Here is a 22486-nt window from a genome sequence, read left to right as displayed (position 1 = left end):
CTCCAGGCAGAGCCACGATCCCATGCTGCTGACTGAGTCCCCGAGGGGCCCAGGCTGAGCTCTGTTTCGAGCAGGGAGGGTGGCAGCACAGACGGACAGACAGCGCGCCCTGGATGGGACTCAGGACACCTCACACCCTCGCTCTGCTGCTGATTCCGTGTGTAGCTTTGCCAGAGTTTTGTTTTGGGTTTTTTTTCCCCCCTCCCTGCCCTTTCCCCGCAGGATGAGAGAGGCGGTGGGGAGGGTTCTGTGTCCCACACTCCGCGCCCGCGGAAGGGTGCTCCGCGCAGGCAGCGGCCCCGCTCCCGGCCCGGCGAGGCGGGCCCACGGCTGAGCTCCTGCCGCCATCTAGCGGTGCTCCAGGGGAGACCCGGACCCCCCCCCGCCCGGCCCTGCCTGGCAGAGCTGAGCCCTGCTCCCCCCTCCAGCTCCCCCTGCCAAACACACACCCCCCACACCCCCCCGGGGGAAGCCGAAGGGGGCTTTCAGTTCCTCTCGGTGCTTCAGATTATTTGCTTGCAGGAGTTTTCAGGCTTATTTTCCTGACCCAGATCAGCTCTTGGTTTCTCCTCATTCCCAGGCTCTCTCAGGTCACCTGCACTAGCTCTGGTATCACTGAGGATTTCATAGAATCACAGAATCGTCCAGGTTGGAAGGCACCTTTCGGACCATGGAGTCCAACCATCAACCCAACACTGCCAAAACCATCACTAAACCACGTCCCTCAGCACCACGGCTGCCCCTCTTTTAAACACCTCCAGGGATGGTGACTCAACCGCTGCCCCGGGCAGCCTGTTCCAAGATTGAAAACCCTTTCTGTGAGGAAATTTTTCCTAATATCCATCCTAAACCTCCCCTGGCACAACTTGAGGCCATTCCCTCTTGTCCCACAGCCTGTTCCTTGGGAGAAGAGACCAACCCCCCCTGGGTACACCCTCCTTTCAGGGAGTCGTGGAGAGCGAGAAGGTCTCCCCTCAGCCTCCTTCTCTCCAGGCTGAACACCCCCAGCTCCCTCACCCGCTCCTCACAAGACTTGTGCTTGTTGCCCTTCTCTGGACACGTTTCCTTGGAAATTTTAATTTTCAAGCTGTTTGGTCCCTTCTTGAGCCTTAATGAACACAACCAGGTTTTCAGGAGAGCAAGGCTTAAAGGTCAGGGGCAAGTTCAGCCACCGCCATTGCTCTGAGGCCTGTAGCGAGCCATAAACCCACAAGCCATGGCCTCCTAAACCCCTTTGAGCTCACTCTGAAGCCCAGTTTTGCCCCACAACAGCAAAAGCACCACTGGAGACACCCCTGCAGCCCCCCCCCCCCAACATTCCCCGCCGGCAGGGACTCACCAGAGCGGGAGGAATCCAGTAGCTCCAGTGCAGCCAGTTCACATCCAAGCAGCTACTCCTATCGCGCTGAGCCAGCACACCCAAAACATCGATTTACTGCCTGAAATACCTCTCCAGTGTCCCCTGGGGAGACAAGTCACCTCACCGGCCCGGGAGCAGCAGGGAGTGCCGGGTGGTGGCCACCCCAGCCCCCCACGGCCCAGCTGAGGAGCAATCAGGGGTGATTGGCATCTCCTGTGGGCAACCGCCAAGCTCCATCCCCACAGCCTTCTCCAGCTCTAGCTAAATACCGGAGCAAAGCCCACCCAGCTGTCTCTCGGTGGCATGTAATCGCTCGTAAAAAGGGTGAATCCACCCAGCTGGGACCTTCCAAAACAAAGCAGGCCAGAACGCGGCCTCAGCGGTTCAGCCACTGCTGCTGCCGAAGGAAGGAGAGGGTGAGAGTCCAGAGGAAAGAGAATTAAACCCTGGGGTGACAATCCTGCTTGGGGTGCTGAGCTGTGGTGAGAGCTGCTGGGAGGAGATGCACATAGCCACGGCCCCACCTACGGGTCACAAAATCACATTTCTTACCCACTTGTGCCTGCTAGAAGGTGTTAATTTTGTTCATAGAGGGCTCTGGGGTGAAATGGGTGCAAGGACATAATGGGTTTACCCACGTTTCAGTCACCCACCTCACTCTTGCTCCTGGGCTCTCACCCTTTCCCCCAGACACACCAACTCCATGGGGTGATTTATACCAAGCCCACAGAGAGGATATTGCCATCCTCCTCGCTCTAAAGCCCCCAAGATAGAGGTCATTACCACAAGTGATCTTTTCAATGGATAAATGATAACATAGTGTATTGTGAAACGTTTTATTCACGAACATTAACAAGGTCTATGAAAAAGCTAGTCCGTGGATTGCCCTACTCTTTTGTTTGTAGCTACAGATTAAATCTTACGTTGTTATTTATTTCATCGAGGTGCAAGAATCAGGTTGCAAGAAGCTAACAACAGAGGTAGCACAAGGAAATAAATCCGTGCTCAGATCCCCAACCATTTCTTTAACGTTCTGTAAAGAAACACCTGCAAGAGGTAAATGGGGAATATTGGTTCTGCCAGGAAGCCTTGCAGGTTGGGACACAGCCCCCCCCTTTCCTGTAGCAGCAGGGTCGATCAGATGCATTTTCTAGCCAAGGATTAAGTTATTTCTATCAGTAAAGGTCACAGCACTTAGCAGAGCTGTAAAAGCCCTTTATAAAGGAGAAACTGAGACCTAGAAGCACAAAGGGCTGCCCAAGTCACCCAGCGAGGTGCCAGATCTCCTGAGAGCCCGTGCAGAGCACTGAGGGACGGGGACACAGCTTGGCACTGGTGCTGAAGGAAGGGTCCAAACCCCGTGAGCTCCCACCTTGCTTCTCAGCAGTGCTGCTGCCTATTTCCCTGAGCCTGGGGTTCACAGACACCCCCACATCAGTGCCCAGGCTGCAGCTGAGAAGTTGGCAGGAGCTCGTAGGGAGGACACCCCATCAACAGAGGCCACAAAGGGACCTTTGTGTGTGCAGCCACTCGGGGATCTTCCAGGAGGACACTCGTGGGGCTCAGAAAGCAGAATTTTGACAGTCACGGGGTTAGCTGGGTAACAGCAGGCAAACAAGTCGCAAGAGTTTAACAGAAACATGGGCTGCTACCTTTAGCTACAGCTTTATTTTCTCACTCCGCCAGGCAACTCACCACCAGCAAAATTTTGATTAGAGCTGGAGGGAAGAGAAAAGGAGAATTTACAATCCAAATTTCAGCAGCTGCCAGCATACTCATTCACGTGAACTTTTCAGAACAACATTTCTTTGAAACTATTTTAAAAAGAAGGCTGAAGCAATTTGCTTGCAGAAAGCAGGCACTGCTGCAAGACAGATGCTGTTCCTCATTTTCAGCAATACTTTCATGTAATACCAAAATATTTGGCACAAAGCACCCGATTAAAGAAATGCCATCGCTGACAGCAGATGGTACTTCTCATCCCAATCCGTAGCTGCCTGCTAATGTTAGATGTAATCTGATTGCAAACACAGCGCCTGCATTTTTTCCAGATGAGCAAGCTTTACATAAGTTTTCACTGCCCTTATTTTAGTTTGTTAACAAACATCCACCGTTATGAGCAAACAGCCTGATTACAGTGTTATCAAATGAATCCCTGCTGCTCCCCTCAGCCTTCCAGCACCTGGAAATATCAGCAAAACAGCCTTTTTTCCCCCCCGCACATTGTACCACCTGCTTAAAACACCTAGTTTTAAGCTGCTCATGCTCTCAGGAACCGGGGGGAGCCTTGAAAGAACCCAATTTAAGGCCATGGCACTAAATTACAGCAAGACTTTCCCTATGTAAGAGTCTTGGGAAATATTCCAGGCAGCAGGTCCTACCTTTACTTTAGAACAAAATGAATTCAATCACATATTGATTTGCCGAGTACTTTTGCCCCAGTGGGAACTCACCGTGGATTTTCCTGTAAGTTTACTCAAGCGTGACTCTATGCAACAAGAGCTACGAAAAACAGGATTTTCTTCAAGGAAGTTGCACGTCTATAAAACTCATCGAACAAAGCCATGCACTTGCCAAATAGTGGCTGCTTGAGTTATGAAAGAGAGTTTGTTTAACAGAAAACAAGTGAATACGTGTCCGACTGCCTTTCTCTTCCTCGTCGCTGGCCGAGGGACAGGATCAGCGGAGGCCGGAGGTGGCTGCTTTGCAAAGCACTGACAGACACAGAGTCGAGTCCATGCGAACACGGGGCATTAATTAATGCTTGTTAGGGGCAGATGTTTCAGAGCCAGCCAATTTCTTATAGCCACAACAATGGGGTTTGTAAAAAAATATTCTACCAAAATCAACTTTTTTCTATTCATTTTCTACTCCAGGCACCATCCCTGGAGGTATTTAAAAGACAGATTGACATAGAGCTTAGTGACATGGTTTAGTGATGGTTTTTTTAACTGGAGTTAGGTTGATGGTTGGACTAGATTATCTTAAAGGTCCCTTCCAACGTAGACAATTCTATGATTCTAATTCTCAGAGTCCCTCTTCCCCAGTAAAAATTATAAACCAACGTCACAGATTTGCTTTGTTGTAAACAACGCTCCCGTTCGCCACCGGATCTGAATAGGCACCATTTGGATGCTTTGAACTCTGCTCTTCAGAGAAGCCAGCCAGACTGACTGCCTTGTGCTTGTCAAATACGTGGTGCCCAGCTTTTAACAAGCTTCCAAGAACAAAACGAAGTATGTTTTTCCTACGCTCTCAAGCACTGAAAACACACAGGTTCAACTTGTTCCCGCTGCACAGTAACTAGAACTAGAATTTAACAAGTTCCATTATCTTGATTTCCACAGCCATCCATACAGTCCTCCAACCATCTCCAGCCACCTACAGACACCGAAACACTCAGCAGCTGGTCTTGGCTCAGCAGAGAAAGTCACACAGTGAGGAGGCAGCGGAGACCACCCTTGATGATCATCATCAAGCAACAGCAGCAGGAGAGATGGGTCTTTGTCACAAATTCTGCATTTCTCATGACGAGCACCAGCCACATCCCCTACCCCAGGATACTCAGTGGACTTGGCAGCATTAGGTTTACGGTCAGACTCAGTGATTCTTTTCAAACCTGACTGATTCTACGATTCTATATATAAAAATCCACGTAAGGTACTCACTGCACCATTTGTACACAAAGGCTTTGAAATTCCAACCTATTGCAGACTTTTGAGTCCTGATTTCCTCTGACGGTCCATAAAACATAGGTGATTTATGAAACCTCCACAGCGACTGGGCAGTAGAAATGAAGACAACAGAATAAACTTCATCGTTTTTATTCTGCAAAGCAATATGCACATCTTACAAACACAAAATTAATCTAGGAGAGAAATGTCATTTCCAAATCAGCTATTAACCATCATGCAACAAGACAAGTGAAATGTAAGAACAAAACAAACAAACAAAAAAGCCATCTTAACCCTACAATCACCTGCAGAGGGTTGAAAACCAAGGCTCAGATTTTCTATGTAATGCCAAAGAAAAATGCAAAAGAAAATGGCAGCTTTCTAAGAACAAGAATAAACGTACAAATAGAATCAAAACTGATTCAAGTCATAGTTAAAAAGAAAAAGAAAACAAAAAAGGAAAGATCAATATGATCTGAACTTTAATATTAAAGTTTTTACTCTTCTGTTTGGCTGCATTTAACTTTTGTACATCACGCCTAGGAACAATCCAATATTCCTCAGCATTACAGCATTCCAACCTGATGGACACCCTCACCTCTCTGCTGCAATACAGGGGTGCAAAGGGATAAACTAAGGCCAAAAAAATACAACTATCTGACATTTCCCCGTTTGTGGGTTGCAATCTTATTATTTCTGGGTACTTCAGTACAGTGGGTGATAAATTGCAAAGCAGGCTCCTCTAATTACCAAAGAGCAAAACCAGATTAAAAAAAAATAAATTCTGTTTTCCCCAACAGACCAAATTCCAGTTAGAAAATCTGGAATTTGATTTTTAATTTGCCGAAACAGAAAGGACTTGGCTTTGCCTTTTTTTTTTTAGAGGAATCGCATTCCGTTGGGTGTTTTCTAGGTATTTCCAGAATTTGCAACACCACCCCGATCGGTTTCCTATTCCTGCCTTTGGTCCCCAGATCAAGCCACCCTCGCGGGCAACTCTAGAAGTCAGGATTCATGCAGAAGGCTGGGCATGTGTGAATTAGGAACAGCTCAGACAGTTTCCATGAGAAGCTGTCTACCTGTTTTGACTTCACCGATTGATTCCAGCGAAGCAGCATCAGCCCATAGCAGCATCAGGAGAAAATTGGAAGCTTCATCTTAGCCCTCGACTCCAAACTAGGCCATCTCTAAAGCTTTGCCTTAACATCCCTGGAGAAAAATGCTTGTTAGTTAACACCACTTAAGTAACTGAAATTCTACAAAGGAAATATGTTCTGAAGAGAAGTGTGACTATTTTGCTTAAAGACTTGTGAACTTACTGAAGTGCCACACACACAGACCAGCAGGGTACCACTCCATAGCGTCTACAGGTAATAAACTAAGAATCTTATGCCAGCGCAACTGAGACTCTGAGATTTTGACTTGGGTTTCTTCTTTTGTGTAGTTTAGAGCAAAAGGGGGAGGGAAAAAAAGCTTATGTGTTATGTATACAGTTATACTACCCGACAAGAAAGCTGAAAGACAAGATGAAAGGTCAATTAAGGCAACCAGTGAGATTTTAAAAGCAGTGGTGGAAATGTCTGCAGGAAAACCCTGACTCCTGAAAATTAAGGAGGCTACTGAGTAAGAAGCCAGAAAGAAACAGCGAAAGCCAGAATGGGAAATGGAGTAACGCACAGAATAAACCATCTGATTTAAGAATGGACACAGAGAACAGTGTGTGTTTTACCGTGTGGTTTCTTTGACCTTAATCACCACAGCCCTAGTTCTCTCCCCGTCATTCTCCCCTGAGTGGACAGCATTAAATGGAAATCGGACAAAGCTAATAAAAGTGTCATTTTCAGCTGCCCTTCAGAGATGGATGGAGAGTCCCAAAGTGAAGCTCTATAACAGACTATGGGATTTCTTTTCCTTTCATTATTTGCACTTGCCCAAGGCTGTGCAGAGCCCCAATAGACTGTTAATACAATACATCTTTTTATTAAGTTTCACTTTCTAAAAAAAAAAAAAAAACAAAACAAACCAAAAAAAAACCCCAAAAAAACCCCCAAAAAACCAAAAGAAGTTTACAGAAAGCTGCTCTGCAGCAAAGATTCACAATCCTGGTTTGAGGGCTGCAGATGGGAGGCCAAGTGGAAAGCTTTCCAGATAGTCTCTATGCTGACTGATTCTCTGGCATTCAGCAAGCCAAATGGAAAAAAAATAAAAATCAAAATCAAACTTAGCACTTTTCAATAAGAAACATTTTTAAATGGGACTTCACTTCTTATTTTTTTTTTACTATGAATAAAAGCACAAGTTTTTCCTAAATACAGCACTATTAAAATGTGACTATGTATTTCTTTTTCGAAAAAAAATCTAAAATGTTGATATCTTTTCTTGCAAGCAAGGAGCAAATGGAAGAAAGTATTAGGCCACACAAACACACATTTAATTCATGTAGTAGATTGGTGGCTTTGGAAATGCAGTATTATATCAAAGGTGCATACTGTTTCAAACACACTGTACATATCATTGGGCAAAAAAACAAAGATCTGTTGGTTTGTTTGAGACACTTGCAAAGGCATCTTAACCTGCCCAGATGCAGCTAGACAAAAATATCTTGCTCTGACTATATGTAGCCATATCACTAAACATATCTACACAAACATTCGGCTATGTCCACAGGTAAAGACTGAAAGTTTCCCGCCGCACTACAATGCGGAACAAGTGCATCATCTGACCTATTCTGAATATACTTTTATAAATATGTACAAATCAATTACAGGCACTTGAAATGTCTTTGGTTGGAATAAACCAACATTGCAAGATAATGTATTCACAGAGTGTTAAGACCCATTCTGGGTTCAGCAGGCAATGATTACGGTTCTCAGTCATTGTCAGTACAAGGAGAGGATGGATTATGCTTCTGACAAAGCAACCTAAACAAAAGAAAAAGAAAACATTTCATTAAAGTCAAATTCTTAATCCCGTAACAGTGATATTACTTATCTCCATGCAGCTGGGCATATCTGTCCTTGCTTTTTCAAAGAGCCTTGAAAAGTCTAACTCAGAAAGGAAATCAAAGTAAGTCTGAGGGTGTCTTGTACTTAGCATAATCAATTCAAAAACAAAAACAAACCCCAAAAAACTCAAATGAGCTTATACTACAAAATATCATTAAGATCAAAAGGTGCCAACATTAGCAATTCACAATTAAATACATCACAATTAAATGAAGCAAAGTGCAGGTCTCCAGTGTAGTATCAAATACTGACTGCTTCAACAGCTTTGTCTTTTTTTAAACTTCATTCTGATTAACAACCATTAGAATTACAGATCATGTTTTGTTCAAAGTTTTCAGTCTGTTGTGATAAAAATAAATAAAACTACTCAACGCTTCATACAAAACGGTGCAAGTAACATCAGAATTGTGGCAGAAGAGTTACGTTACAGCACGTACTGACCTGCAGTAATCCACTCCTGTAGGAGAGAAATCTGAGGATCTACAAAGCACGTGTATGGATTCTGTAACACCCATCTGTACAATGAAACACCCACGTCTCTCTGAAAGGGAATTAAATCTACATCTCCAGAGATAATAAAAATCAGTCTGTACTAGGTAAGGAAGGAGGTTTCCTATGTTTTCCGATCGGAGTCAATATTGTGTTATTACACACTCACCTTTTCAGAGCAGAACTCTGTATTGCTTTGCCTCAGTTTGCTTGGTCTGCCTTTAATAACTGCATAGCAGAACATCGTAATCACCATCACAAAAAGAAAGTAACTGGTATGCATGAGATGCAGGTTTATTAGAGAGCGATCATCCTGCAGAGAGAATTAAAACCGTTTACTGACAACGCACCAATAGTTGGCATTTTATATTAAAGCAATAATTATCAGATCAGCACAGAAATTACTTAATGAATCAACTTTCCCCTCTTTGTGCAGCTGCATAGTAATGAAAGCCATTCCTAATTGTGGCACATAAAGAGCCAAAATCTTCCTCATGTTAAAAATTTGTACTAGAGATCTCTTCCCATACACTGGCAGTGTCTTTTGTCAAACGATTTCAAAATATAAATGTTAGTTATCAAAAGCTGTGAGGCACAAGGAGATTACATGAAAACCATCATGCCCACCGGGAAACTCCACCTCAACCCTTGCCCTACGTAATAACCCAGCACTGAATATGACTATTTTAGGACATGAACAGAAATATATTCAATTAAACCAGAGCAAGGCGTTTATTCGACGTAACACATAAAAACATCATGGCACTTACATCTGGAACTATAACAGTTAGTTTGGGGTTTAAAGCATGATACACTTTTCCGATTGCTCCTTTGTAACACCAGAAAGGGTTATAATCTTGTGCATATTTTGTGTTAGAGTCCCTTGCTGTGGTAAAGATCTTGTACCAAAGCGTAGCATTGCTATATGTCTCGGGAACACAATGTGGTGGTTGACTGCAGAAAAACAGAAATAATTAGCACCTCAATTGCCATTCTCCACGTTCAGTAAGGAGAACTTTCAGAACTGAGTCAAGCCCAGTCTCCTCAACAGCAGCACGGTTTTATTTTGGACCTCCCAAAACAACAACAAAAAACCCAAAGCTTAACCGTAAGGGTGTATAAAAAAACCCCTTATGATTCTTATACTAAGATTAGCATTTAACTGCATGTTGTTCCAGTAAGTCAACATCCCACAGCTGAATTAGAAAAACATTGGTTTTCATAAGGCTTCAAAGAGCCATGTGAATCTAACCGGTGGTTCTCCAGGGTATATTGAATAGTGTCAGAGAGCCTAGAGAAGACAAAGGGAAACTATTTTGATGAAAGGTCTGTACCTGCTGGGACATGGCAGCAAAGCAGATTCGGCTTACGCTGATCTCTCAGCAGGGAAGAGGATAAGAACCTTAGTGTCAAGCCTCAGCTCTCTCACAAGGTAGCGAAACTAAATTATAGGGTATCTTTCTTAAATATTCACAGATCCTTTTGCTCCTAGTGAAGTTTAAATCACAGGTAGCATAGAATCATAGCATGTCCAAAGGCAGGTAGGGATCATAGTTCAAAACAGCCATAGAAAAAAAATCTAGCATTGCTAAAAGACAGCAAAAGTCTTAAGACTCGAGACGGGGTTTTCACTGTGGGGGAAGGCAGGCAGGTACGTAATTTCCACGTTCATCAAAAAGAAACAACCTCAGAGAACCAGCTGAGGAATTAATCACCCAGCAACCAGTCTATGAAGGAGTGTTTGAAATGCACTTACACTGTGACAGGAAATACATTGCTGGCTGCTGTCACAGTCATGCAGGTTGTGAACACGACCTGCTCGCAGTGGCCGTGGAGAACGCAGTCATCTGAATTCCAGGCAGCCGGCAGGGTGAAGGTAATATTTATTTCCTCATGGGATTCTCTGCCTTTGAGAGAGAGAGAAGGAAAGCTGGGTTTTGTCCACAAAAGTATCTGAGCAACAATCACTAGGATAAGAACAACACGAAACATCACCCTGACCTTCAAAGTCATCCAGGATCTTCACTATTGACAAAGAGAGCAAAAAGAAAGTTAAAAACCAAAACAAACCACAAAATCCCCAGGTGCTGCTCTTTCTAATCTCTCCCACCCCCAAAAGAAGTGGGGTGATTAGGCTTCTTTCAGAAATTAAAAACTCACTATTTATAAGTGAATTCATGCTTGTTCAGAGAACTTTAATTATTAGAGAGTAAAATCAGATCTTTAGCCTTTCTCCTCCCAAAGACTTTGTTCCACATTTGTTTTTCCTGACACTTACTTTTCAAATTTGAGATATTTGTGTAGACAAAAAGGTACTAGGAGATATTGAACTGCAGATTAAGTGGTGTATGTTAACTCCATGTAGATATATTCATACTGAAAATAAATCCAGGCTACTGGAAATGGAACTTGAATTTGATCGCTCTTAAAGCAGTAACAAAATAACAACAACATAAAATACAGTAATAGAGATTTACAGCTATGGTAAATGTCTCTTCACAGGTCTTTCAGGTTCAAGAAACCTTCAGGCATTATTATAAAATGCAGCCCTGGCTAAAAGCTAAAATTAAATTAGGTTCTCTTATCAATTTCTACTAATTTCCTACAATCTCCTGTCAAAACTTACTGGCAGGGCAGCCACGCAGCAGATCAGTCTCTTCACACCACAGAAATTGTAACCATCTTATTTGATGCTGTTTGCAACATTAAAGATTATTCGTGTACGCATTTTAGATAAACTATTTTTAGACAACATGCAACTTGATCTCTAATGCATAAACATTAATGCTTTTAACATGTGAGTTAAGGACTTGAAGATGCATCAAGACAGAACTAAAGAAAGTCACTGTCAAAGCCTTCGCTACTTGGAATTTTGTTGGCTTAAAAATTACCTTCCATTGTCATTAGGTTAATAATTTAAAAGAGAAAAGCCTAATCTTGCAAACATGCAGGTTTTTTTCCGTTCTGAATGCAGGGAAAAGTTTTTCCAGCAAACAAGTGAAGGGCTTTACATAGGAATATACTCACAACAAATCTGGAAACACATAGATGTTCTAAGCAAAAGATTTATCTCACCAATAATAAGATGGTCAATTTTTATTTGATGATATAGTTACCACTCAAATTTATAAAGGCCAAGTTTTGCATACCTGAGAGTCCAATTTGGTGTCCAAAAATTGTGGAACTTAGATGTGTGACATTGCGGGAATATCCGCCAAACGGTCTGAGCGGGTCCAGCGTCAATGTGATTGTAACAGAGATGTTTATTGGACCAGAGTCCTCAAGAGTCTGTGGAGACTGTGTAGAAGATCTCGCCTGTCCGCTTGTCACCGTACTTTCTGGAGTGGTGGTATCGTTGATGAGATGCTTTAAGGTTTCATTCTCAGATATACAGAAGTCCAAATCATTAAACCTCAGGAGGAAGGTATTCCAGTCCTTAAAACAAAGGTGAAGATTTCAGCCAGATTAGCAAGTTAACTGTTGGCTGCTGCTTCTCTAGAGCGGTGCGGACCTTGATATGCACCATCCCGCTGACAGTTCCAAGCCATTTAACAAAAATTACATGGCTCAAAAAGCAAGCACAAACACCGCTGTGGCTATCTAAACAAGGGGGCGAGTTGTTTGCACAAGTTAGACGTGTTCAGTCCCAGCCACCGCCTGATCGCTGCTCAGCGCAGAGGAGAATACCCTCTTCTAAACTACAGAAGGAATATACTGACTTGGTCCATTCTCACCACGCTCAGGGGATGAGCGGTTTCTAGCAAAGCTTCCCTTGTTACAGAACAGTACTACTAGGTAAGAAGTTTCACAAGCAAACGAGCTGACACAGCAGAGTAAGAAAAAGAAAGGCTTCCAGATCCAAGATCCAAGTCAGATGATTCGCCCTCATCCTCACAATAAAACAAGACTATTCAAACATTCGCACCAATAGCCTCTTTCCTTATGAAATTAGAGGCGAGTATGAGTGAAGAAAAATATCCCATAAGACTGGGCACTTCCATGAGCGGGGAAAAAAAATAACTCATTAGCTTTCTTGGGGGAAAAAAACCCCACACTCATTAGCTTGTTTTGGGGAAAAAAAACTTATTAGCTTTGGGTATGTTTTTCAAATTAGCATTCCCACCATTTAGCTCAGGAACTTTTTGTACCTACCTCTGTCATTTCTGGTGACTTGATCTCCTTGATTTTGAAGAAATAACCCAGTGTCAGAAAAGCTATTGCCATAGCGCTCACGCTGATCATAAAGACCACAAGTGGAGGTCGACTGCTGATGTAAACCTTCAGGTTCTCCAACAGGTTTATGTTGAACATTATTCTGATTGTTCACCTGAAAACAAAGAATTTCACAACAGTGACTGGGCTGTGTGTGTTACAGGGTGGGGGTTGGTAGATCATATAAGACAAAAATTTGGCCAAAAAAAAAAATAAAAATGGAATCATACTAAAATGAGATTCAATTATATGGCTCTATACTGTTCACTGAACACAGACTCAGTGTGCCTGAAATTAAGCACAAATCAAAGCACGCTCGACTTCACCTTCTCAGCGCCTGAAACTGCCAGCAAGGAACAGATTTTAAGAAATGAGGACAACTTCTAGCACAGCCAAATAGTGCTGATAAGCAACAAACCCAGTACTTTTCTTTCCCCAAACACCTAGGCAGGATACACACTGCTACACTTTTAATTCCAGTAATACCGGAATTCATCAAATTACCGTGCGGATGGAGTTGTAATGCAGCCACAGATCAAACTTTTTACATCCTCGCACATACTTTTAAAGCTGAGGCTGAAACCTTAAAGCTCCCCTTTTACCCCATCCTTAGCCCTGAGGGACCAGATCTTCAAAATGGGATCCGAAAAGCAGCTTACATCACTTCAGGCTTCTGCATCTAGAATCCTGTGGTCAGAAACACCTAACACCTGCACTCGGGTGGATGCTGGAAGAATCCCTTTCTTTTTTTTGGTTCTTGCAGGGTCTCGAGAACTTTTGCTAGAGTCTGTAAACAAAGAGAGGACCTTACACATGCTGAGGCAATGTACTTCTTGTCCTAATCTGAAGTATATCACATTGAATCATGAATTTTTGTCCAAAATATAATATTTTCTCTGATTCCCCTCCTGAATTTTCTTTTCATTAGCAGAGCAGAAAGAGCCAAACTCAGTTTACTGTATCAGCTCCTCCAGCTCCACTCACAAAAAAAAAAGCAAACAGTCCAGTGTTAAAGGGCAGCCTTGCGGCATGGACTTCAGAAGCTCTGCGAGGAAGGAGCTTCAAGCAAACCACTTATCTTTGTCTTACCTAAAATCCTGGTTGAAAAGGCTTTTAACATCTACTGAACTAAAAAGGCAATAACTCTTCCTACCAACGTGTTGCTTATCCCCAAAATTCATAGGAAAAGGCAAACTTCAGGACTGGCATCTAAAGAATTCAGGGCTGCGACGGGTAATGTTTGAGCATTCGTACAGATCTGATAACATTTAATTAAGTCAGGAACTCAGCTCCCTGCAGGTCTGGGTGATTCCTTATTAGCAGCACACTTCGTTTACAATCCATATGTAGCAGAGCTGGAGAGTGGGAAGCCCGAGGATGAGAGAGGGGCAGAGTTTTGAGAAAGAGGGCAAGGGAGAGAGTGATCTTTGATCTGATCTATCGATTTAAAAGAAAGCAAGAGAAGGCAAAAGGACAAGCTTTCAGACAAAGTCTTTTTCAGATCCCACAATGTACAGTGACCACAGCTTTCTTGTGTACGCTCAAGATTTTACTGGCGGAAGAGCTTCTGTTCCTCTTAACAGAAGGAATATTCAAAAAACTTGCAAAACTGCCCCAGAGAGGGGAAATTCAACTCGCTGAGAAGAGACCCGAGCTCCCGTGGCAATAACACAACACCGAGCTGTGCACACTGACTCTCCCCGTCTTCTCCCCACGCACCTACTTGCTCTCCTCGGTGAAAGCTGCTGAAACAGCGCTCACTCCGGAGCACAACATCACAGCCTGGGGTTACTATTTTGCACCATCAACCAATTTTCATCCATTCCGCAAAGACCAGGAAAGCCAGCAGGAACGACGGGGTGCTGCAAACCTCTTCACAAAAATACAGAGTGTTTCTGAGAGTGAACAGCACGACGCAGAGAAAGGATGGAAAGAAGGAGAAGAGAGGAAAGAGAAGGTAATGATAAATGTACACCTTACCAGAACTTCCATCTTTGCCCAAGACCAGCTGTCTGGTCAAAAAAAGGTGTCAGGAGAAAGCAAGAGTGAGAGGGAAAGGGAGAACTGGTGTTGGTAGGGATCACGCTGGGTACGATCTGCACTTCCATACGCTTTGCCTCCTATCACTGGCAGCAAATTTCTTAAACGAGCCCTAGTTAAAGATCCCAAACGCTCCATCTCGAAACATCGGAGACACATGTTGAGATGGAAAACGATCAAAAGATAAACCAAGAGCAGAGTTGTATTCGGTGCTCCCTTCTGAATTTCCTTTTGAAAGTAACAACAGAGATGCGGGTTTTATTACAGCATTTAATCAACGCTGAATGTCACCCTCAGCACACGCAGTCCTGTGATCCCTTTTTCGAGGGGCTTCCAACAGCTCCATTAGCTGTGCTTGTTTACCACAGGGTCTAAAATCAGCCATCAAACTGGATGCGCTGAAAAGCATACATACGACAATATTTGGGCTAATATTTTTACGTAAGAGATCACCAGCTTTTAAGTGCCGGTTGCTTAATGTGCTCCCATAACTCAACGGCTTTGAAAGCAATTAGAAAAATGCTATAAGCTGCAATTTCCGAAGCGTAATATGCCTTTTGAGCATTTACGAGAGAAAAGGGAACAACTGTGGATTTCAATACCAGAGCTGACATGAAAATAGCAATTGGACACGGTTAGTGCAGACCAGAAGAAGGTTTCCACGCTGCTGCCTGAAGAACTACCGGTATTTTATGAAATAAAGTACTTAAATAACACTCGTTATCAAAGAACTTGTGAAACAGATCAGTGCACGCAAATCAAAATATACATTCCCACTAGATTTTAGGGGTTCGGTTAATGGCCCACACACTTCAGCCCCTCCTTTCTGGTAGGACCTGTTATAAACACAACACAAACACTATTCTTCTACCGGCTCTGGTAATAACTAACAACTTCCTCCGCGTAAATGAATAACCTAAAGAATATAATTTACATTTTTACTTCTTTTTCACACAGTTTAAAAAAAGAAACCGAACGCTATTACCTCCCAGCAGGTCAGGAAAGCAAGATCAGATTTCACTTTTTAGCTAAATAAATAATTTAGAAAGCGGCTCTAATAACTGCCGCCTGCCTCGCTCCGCTCCGGCTAAGCCTTTTAATACTTGTGCAATAAAAATCACCCCAGTCAGCCTAACGAGCAGCTCAAGCGTAACGGGAAGAATGAAAACTGCCAGCCTGGAACATTGGCCACCAGCTCCAAAGTAATTGCCCAGTATCGAGGTGTGTACGTCAAGACAAAACGCCACGTTCAGGCAGAGTTACAGCTGACGGTCCTCATCGGGAAACGCTCGACCAGCCCTGGAAAGAGATTGTGCTCTTAGATCAGGCCCTACAAACCCCAGAAATTCTGTTTAACAGTTCAAAAAGAATGGTAAAAAATGGAAATAACACAAGAGTTAATACGTCAGAGTCCCTGGCAAAGACAGAATTGGGTAACCATCTAAAACGTGAGGAAATAAACACTTATTCTACAATTTAGGGGAGTCCTCCTGCACAATAGCTCGAGAGTGAATGCAATAACCTCTAACAAGCAACATTTTTAAATCCTCCTTATTTGTACATGAAAGGGTATAGAAAAGCTAACTGCTGAAACGGACCTATGAGTTTTTCAAGAATAAGTTACAAATAAGGAAAATCTTGAAGTCTATTGTAAAGACCAAAAAGTCAATGGAATGAGTCACAGCAGATTAAATTCCCATTTCAGGGCTTAATATCAAAGGAACTGAATTCCTAACAACAACAAAAAAAAATGCATGCTGTACACGTAGGTATTAAAAGTAAAATTGTAGCTGCCAAAAGGAAAAAAAAAATATATTTTTAAAGTGATCAAAGTAAACATCTGACATAATTTTTGCATGTTTCTTGCCATAATGTTGACTAGTCTTTCCACCAGAAAGCTTAAAATCATGTAGTTTCCTTACAAATATTTCTCCTTCGTGTTGTGCATGTAAGATAGCCACAGTTTAGAGGAGAAAAATATTTGGGAGGGGGTTAAATAATAAAAAACCCCACTGAAATACCTTAAGGAAGAAAACTGAGGGTGGAAGAGAAGGGCAGAAGGCCAGCACTAACCTATTCCAACACTCCATTAAGACCTCTCATGTTTTCTAAGCCTGAACCTCTTATTGCACATAATAGCGTTTAATCTTAACTGTGTAGTTCAGTTTATTTATAAATCAATTACATTTTCAAAGATGTCCCATTACTACAGCACAATGTGAGTTAGGAAATGGGTCACATCAGGGTTAACCACTTTGAATGAAAATAAAGTTGCGTGCCAGAAAAACACTCATAAACACAAATCAACCGAACTGTGATTTTCCTACCAAACCATCCATAAATAACATGCAAACAAAGAAATGGTGTTGATCTCAAACTAAAGTGCCTCTCATTCAAGAGCAGTAAACAGCAGCAGGTACCAAAAATATCTTTAATTTGGTTTTCTACTCCTCAAACCAAACTTGATGTCTAACACCTAAACCACTAAAATAGCAGAGCAAAACAGATCGCAGTCGTGTTTACTGTGAGGCTGCTTATTCAAGTTCAGAATATTCAAAATGGTCTGTCAAAGCCTCATCAAGGCTAATTATTAAGAATAATTATATGTATCTCTAATATCACCAGCCCATTGAACAGAACTAGGAAAAGTAACCTCACTTGATCTTACAAGTGAAAATAAAGCCTCTGCTGGTTCTCAGAGCAGCAGCAATTATTATCTCCCCCTCCTTTAAGTGAAAGAAAACAGGATAAAAATTAAACAGAAGTTTTTGAACTCATCAGAAGGCTGCCCTTTTATGCCCTGAAATGAACTACTCATTTCTACTATCACAGTTTTTAAAGTCAGTTTCTTTCACAAATTGGGGAAGGCTAATCAAGATTTTTTTTTTTTCCTTTAAATCTTTGGTAGAACTTCACAACATAATATTTTTATCATAAAACATGCAGTTGGGAGGAAAAGAGGGGTTTCCTCTTTTATAATTTATAATAATTTAATTTAATAGGAAGACTTACTTTACCGTCCTGCTATCTGGGGACACAAAGAGGTGCCAGTACCTGCAGCTGCTTCAGTTCATCCTTTTAAGAAGCGTATCGAGACCCTGTGGGATGAAACTGTGGAGCCGAACACCTCTGCAGCAGCAGAAGGGCCGGCAGGGCTGACTCCTAGGCGTTAAAAAAAATAAACCAAAGTCAACTGACTCATAGTAAATGCCACCAGTTTTCTTCAGAGAACAGGGGAAGAGACTTACGGAGGAAAAACGTTGATGAAAATATCAGCTAGGACCCTTCAATGCACCGCAACCAAATACAACCGAAAGATGGGCAGCCAGATGTGCGCAAACACATCGTCTCCCCCAAGACTGCTCCAGGAGAAAGCACCCAAGTGGGAGATAAAAGTGAATCAGCTCAAACCACTCAGTAGCTCATCACAGTTTTCCGAGCTATTTTATCCCATAAGTATGTTTACTGATAAAAAAAAAAAAAAAAAGCCATTTTCCTAGAGCTTGGGAGCAGAAAGCGTGGCAGGAAAACGGCCTGACCCTTTGCACATGCCAAGGGCACAGACAGAAGACACCGCGCAGCACAGAAGGAGAGCAAGAACGTCACCTGCTGAAAAGGAGCTTCTTTCCTCACGTTATTCTGATAATGGAGTCCGTCAGGAAGCAGGTTATTAACGAAACCCTGAGAGCCCCGGGGACTTGGAAGAACAGAATGAAGCAAAATGCTTCGTACTTGCACGAAACGTTTCTTTTCACCTCTAAAAACACTTTTCAAAGCATAATGAAGCACTTCAACATCCCCAAGAGCTACATAAACAGCAAACATTTCAGTCCTACCCACGAAACAAAGCCAAGGAAGGGAAGTAATTCGGTCAGAGTCATAGTAAATTCCAAGGAGCAAATTGATACTGAATTTCAAACACCCAAATTCCTCACTGTAACTCGTTAAGGACAGAAAACTCACAATAAAAAGTAGAGGAGTTAAAAAAAAAAAAAAAAAAAAAAAAGAAGGAAAATTTGTGGCTCAGACATTACTCAATCCGTGTACACAAAGTTTCCAGATACTTAACAGCCCTTCCCAACAAACGCCTGTTGTAGTTCAACGTGTCTGTGGTGGATTTAACGCAAGCACCTGAGCAGCGTCAGCTGATGCTCCTGGAACAGCCCAGTTGATTTTAATTTACTACTTAAAGAAAAATTTCTGCCAAAACAGGCAAACACAAACAAGTTCCAAATCATTTTTTTTCCCCAACTCTTAGCATTTAAAAAAAGTAACAACCAGAAAAGGGTAGAAAAGTTATAAGCCAAGAAATCTAAATGATGCAGGGAAAGACATTTATTTTTCACTGGTTCAATGAACCCTAAATTCTGACTTTTGTAAAAAGGGAAAAACACAATTTAAACCATCCCCAGCTGTAAAACGAAAGTAAACGTAACCTCTGGTTGAAAATAGACATTTTGCTGCCAAACTTTAAAAAGTCAGCCCTGTTCGCCAAGTGAGCCTGTGCCATGGGAAAGAGTACACACTCATACGCAAGGCTCGGTTCTGGCTTGGGCATTTTTAAAACCTTCTGACTTTTACAAGTCAAAGTCATGACGTTATAATCTTAATCATACGGACTCCAATAAAACATACAATATTAGACTCAAGGACTTTGAAGCTGTATTACAAAATGCTATTCTGGTTATCGCTGCTGCTCGGCATGAGAACCTGGGAGAGGAAGGCAAAAGGAAAATCATTCAGTTTTATAGGATCTGTCCAAGTTCCGCGAGAAATCAAATCCTGCCTATACTGTACTGACAGGAGGCAAACACACACAGTTTACAGAAAGGCTTTACTCAAGGAGCGTGAAAAGTCTCAGTAACAGTTTAATAATCAGAAACTGGTTTAGTGACCAATTTAAGGTGGTTAATCGTTGACTTCCTGAAGGTACACAGTTCAGAACTCGGCAGCGTGAGTACAGAAAAATGCCAGAAAAGGGGCTCTTCAGACTGTTTGTAATGAGAACTGTGGCTTGTAATGAGAACTGTACGGCCAGGGAGACGCAGACAGATACACAGCTTGAATCACAAGCAGAAAATGACTGACAAGTGGAGGAAATGGCAGCTTAGAGAAGACGGCAAAATAAGAGTTGTGGATGTAGACAGAAGGTAACGCTGGCTGCGTGAGAGGAGGAGGAAAACAGCCAGTGGCCACTAGCGAAAGAGAAAAAACAAACAGCAGCAAAAATGACTGAAATAAGGGACTTAAGCAATAGCTGAAATACCAAGGATACGGCAGCGATATCACCGCGTCTGTGTGCTTCACCCCCGCTGGTCAGAAGAAATAGGACTTTCAAACTCACGTAGGTAAGTACAGTCTCCATTTTACGGACAGATAATTAACAAAGCCCGACATGCCAGGGCATACACGAGTTTTCTTCCAAAACAAAACCTGGGAGTTCCGAGTCCTGGCAACCAGCTTTATTCGTGGGTCAGAACGGTCTTCTCAAAAAAAAAATGAAACTCCCACCACAGACATGCTTTTGGCAAGGGGAGATTTGGGAAAAGCAACAAAATTCTGACACCAACAAGTTTCATGACTACCTAGTCTAGGGCTCATTTGATAAAAGAGCTCTATTTCTAAAAAAAAATTTATGGTATTTAACAAGAAAAAAAAATAAATAAAGATGATGACGGCTAACAGCTCCACGGGAACGCTGTCGGGAGTGTTCGGGGAGGGAGCTGGGCTCCTGCCACACACCATCCGCCCAGGGGCGATGGAGGTGCCAGTCACTCGCTCACACAAAGGACACCGAGGTCCGTCTGTCTCTGCCCTCAGATGCTCCTCTCCACGGACAGAGCACACTGGCTATTTTGTATTATCCGGCAACGTTTCAAGTTCTTATCTTTCAAGTGGGAAAGAAGAATGACATTCCACCGGCCCTGAGCCACTCCTCAAATTACGGGAAGGAACAAAGCTACCAAGGTCTTAATCCTCTTTGATGGGACTAAATCTAGGGTCGCAGAGCGTTCGGTCTCGCAGGCACAATTCGGTATTATCTCTGCTCAGTCTGCCCACAAAAGTTGTCCCCTGTCCTGCGGACACCTGCTGAGCAGAAGCCGGGTTTGCAGCCATGGGCTGGGTCCCGGAGCCCTGAGGGCGGATGGAGGTGGCTCACGGGATGAACCTAGAACCATTTTATACGTCCAACCTAGAAGCGAAAGGATTAGTACGTATTTCCTACAACTCAACCGTTTATAAAAAATGATTTACCACAAAAGACAGGCCCGGCCACACCAGGCTCTCATCTCACCACACACTCCCAGCCGCACAACTTCTCGGAAGTTCCAGGAGGATATGGACAGTAATCCTTAACCAATTCTTATCTAGACCCAAGGTTTGGCTAAACAGGACAGATTTACCCATATAATTACACCGCTAGAGCTAATCACGCAAATAAATTTCCCCCGGAGGAGACAAGCCCTTAAAAAGAAAACAGAGGGAAAGGGGGAGGAGAAGCCGGACGCTGCTCTTCCCCTCGCCAGGCTGAAACCTTTCCCAGGGTGTCCGTTTCCCAGGGTGTCCGTCTCTGTGATTCCGATACACGGTGCAAGTTTTAACGTCGGGTATCCAGCAGCCATGTTCTAGGCACGATGCACCCGAAACGTTATAATTAAAAAAACAGCATAACATCTCTAGACACGAGTTATAGGAAAAAATTAAAAGAGGATAAGATACGGGTATGTAATGAAAAAAAAAAAAAAAAAGAAAAAAACAAAAGCCAAACCCCCAAAAACCAATGAAGGAATCACTATTCAGAAGCTATTTTGAAACGGAAATATTTTTAGTGCTACTGGAATTACTCTTTCTTACTGTGTTTTCCCCAGTAGGATGCCACACGTGCAAAGTTCAAGCTAACAGCCTTTAAAAAAATAATAATTAAGTAAATAATAAAGTCAAACTAACGCTGAGGTACCGCCCCCCCCCGCAGCGTATTACCCTGCCGACCCGAGCACAAACGCCCTGGAAGCGGGTCTCTGCGGCGGCGGGGAGGGACGCGCCCGGCTCCGGGCCCGGGCTCCGGCCCCGCTCCCCCCGTCACACGCCGTTACCGGAGCAACCCCCCGCCCCTGCCCGGCGGCGGGATCCCGGTGCCGAAGCCCGCAGCTCCCCCGCGGAGCGGAGGCGACCCCACATCCACCGACCCCGCCAGGCCGGGACCCCCGCGCCCGAGGAGGGGAGGCCGGCGGGTCCCCTCAGCCAGCCCCGTCCCCGTCTTACCGGCGCCCGAAGGGGGGGGGGAAGAGGCCCCCGGGCCGGGCGGGCGGAGGCCCGGAGGCAGCGGCGGGGCTCAGAGGCGGCGGGGCTGCCGTGCGGGCGGGCTCTGCACCATCCTTCTGCCCTGAGGGGGCCGCGGGGAGGGGGGCCGGAGGCGGGGGGGGAGGCCGCTACCGGCGCCGCTGCCCGGACGCCCGCCTCCTCCGCCGCCGCCGCCTCCCGCTGCTTCCGGGGACGCAGCCGTGACCTCTCACCCCGGGCTGGACGGTGGCGCGGGGGGGACAAGCTTCGCGGCGGCGCCGGCAACGCGCGGCCCGGGCGGAGCCCCGCTGCCGACATCGCCCACCCCCGCTCCCCTCCGCCCCCTCCCCGTCAAAAACCGTCCCAGAGAACGGAACGGTGCGGCCAGCGGGACCGCGGCGGCGGCGGTGTCCCCCCCCCCCGCT

The 22486-nt window shown here is 44.1% G+C and overlaps 1 protein-coding gene across 1 annotated transcript; it reads right to left on the bottom strand.

The window, feature by feature from the left end:
• Positions 1-5169: 5169 nt before the first annotated feature.
• On the bottom strand, positions 5170-12839 carry TMEM248 (transmembrane protein 248). The gene is made up of 6 exons (XM_074160743.1): positions 12681-12839; positions 11678-11963; positions 10285-10435; positions 9299-9482; positions 8698-8841; positions 5170-7955 (listed from the first exon to the last, which is right to left on the bottom strand). The coding sequence occupies exons 1-6, from the start codon at positions 12837-12839 to the stop codon at positions 7935-7937; spliced, it is 945 nt and encodes a 314-aa protein (XP_074016844.1). The 3' UTR covers positions 5170-7934.
• Between the last annotated feature and the right edge of the window lie 9647 nt (positions 12840-22486).

This window comes from Numenius arquata, chromosome 18 (assembly GCF_964106895.1).
Source record: "Numenius arquata chromosome 18, bNumArq3.hap1.1, whole genome shotgun sequence".
Lineage (NCBI taxonomy): Eukaryota > Metazoa > Chordata > Aves > Charadriiformes > Scolopacidae > Numenius > Numenius arquata.
The sequence above is the reverse complement of the archived record's forward strand: the minus strand, read 5'-3'. Positions and strand labels throughout refer to the sequence as shown.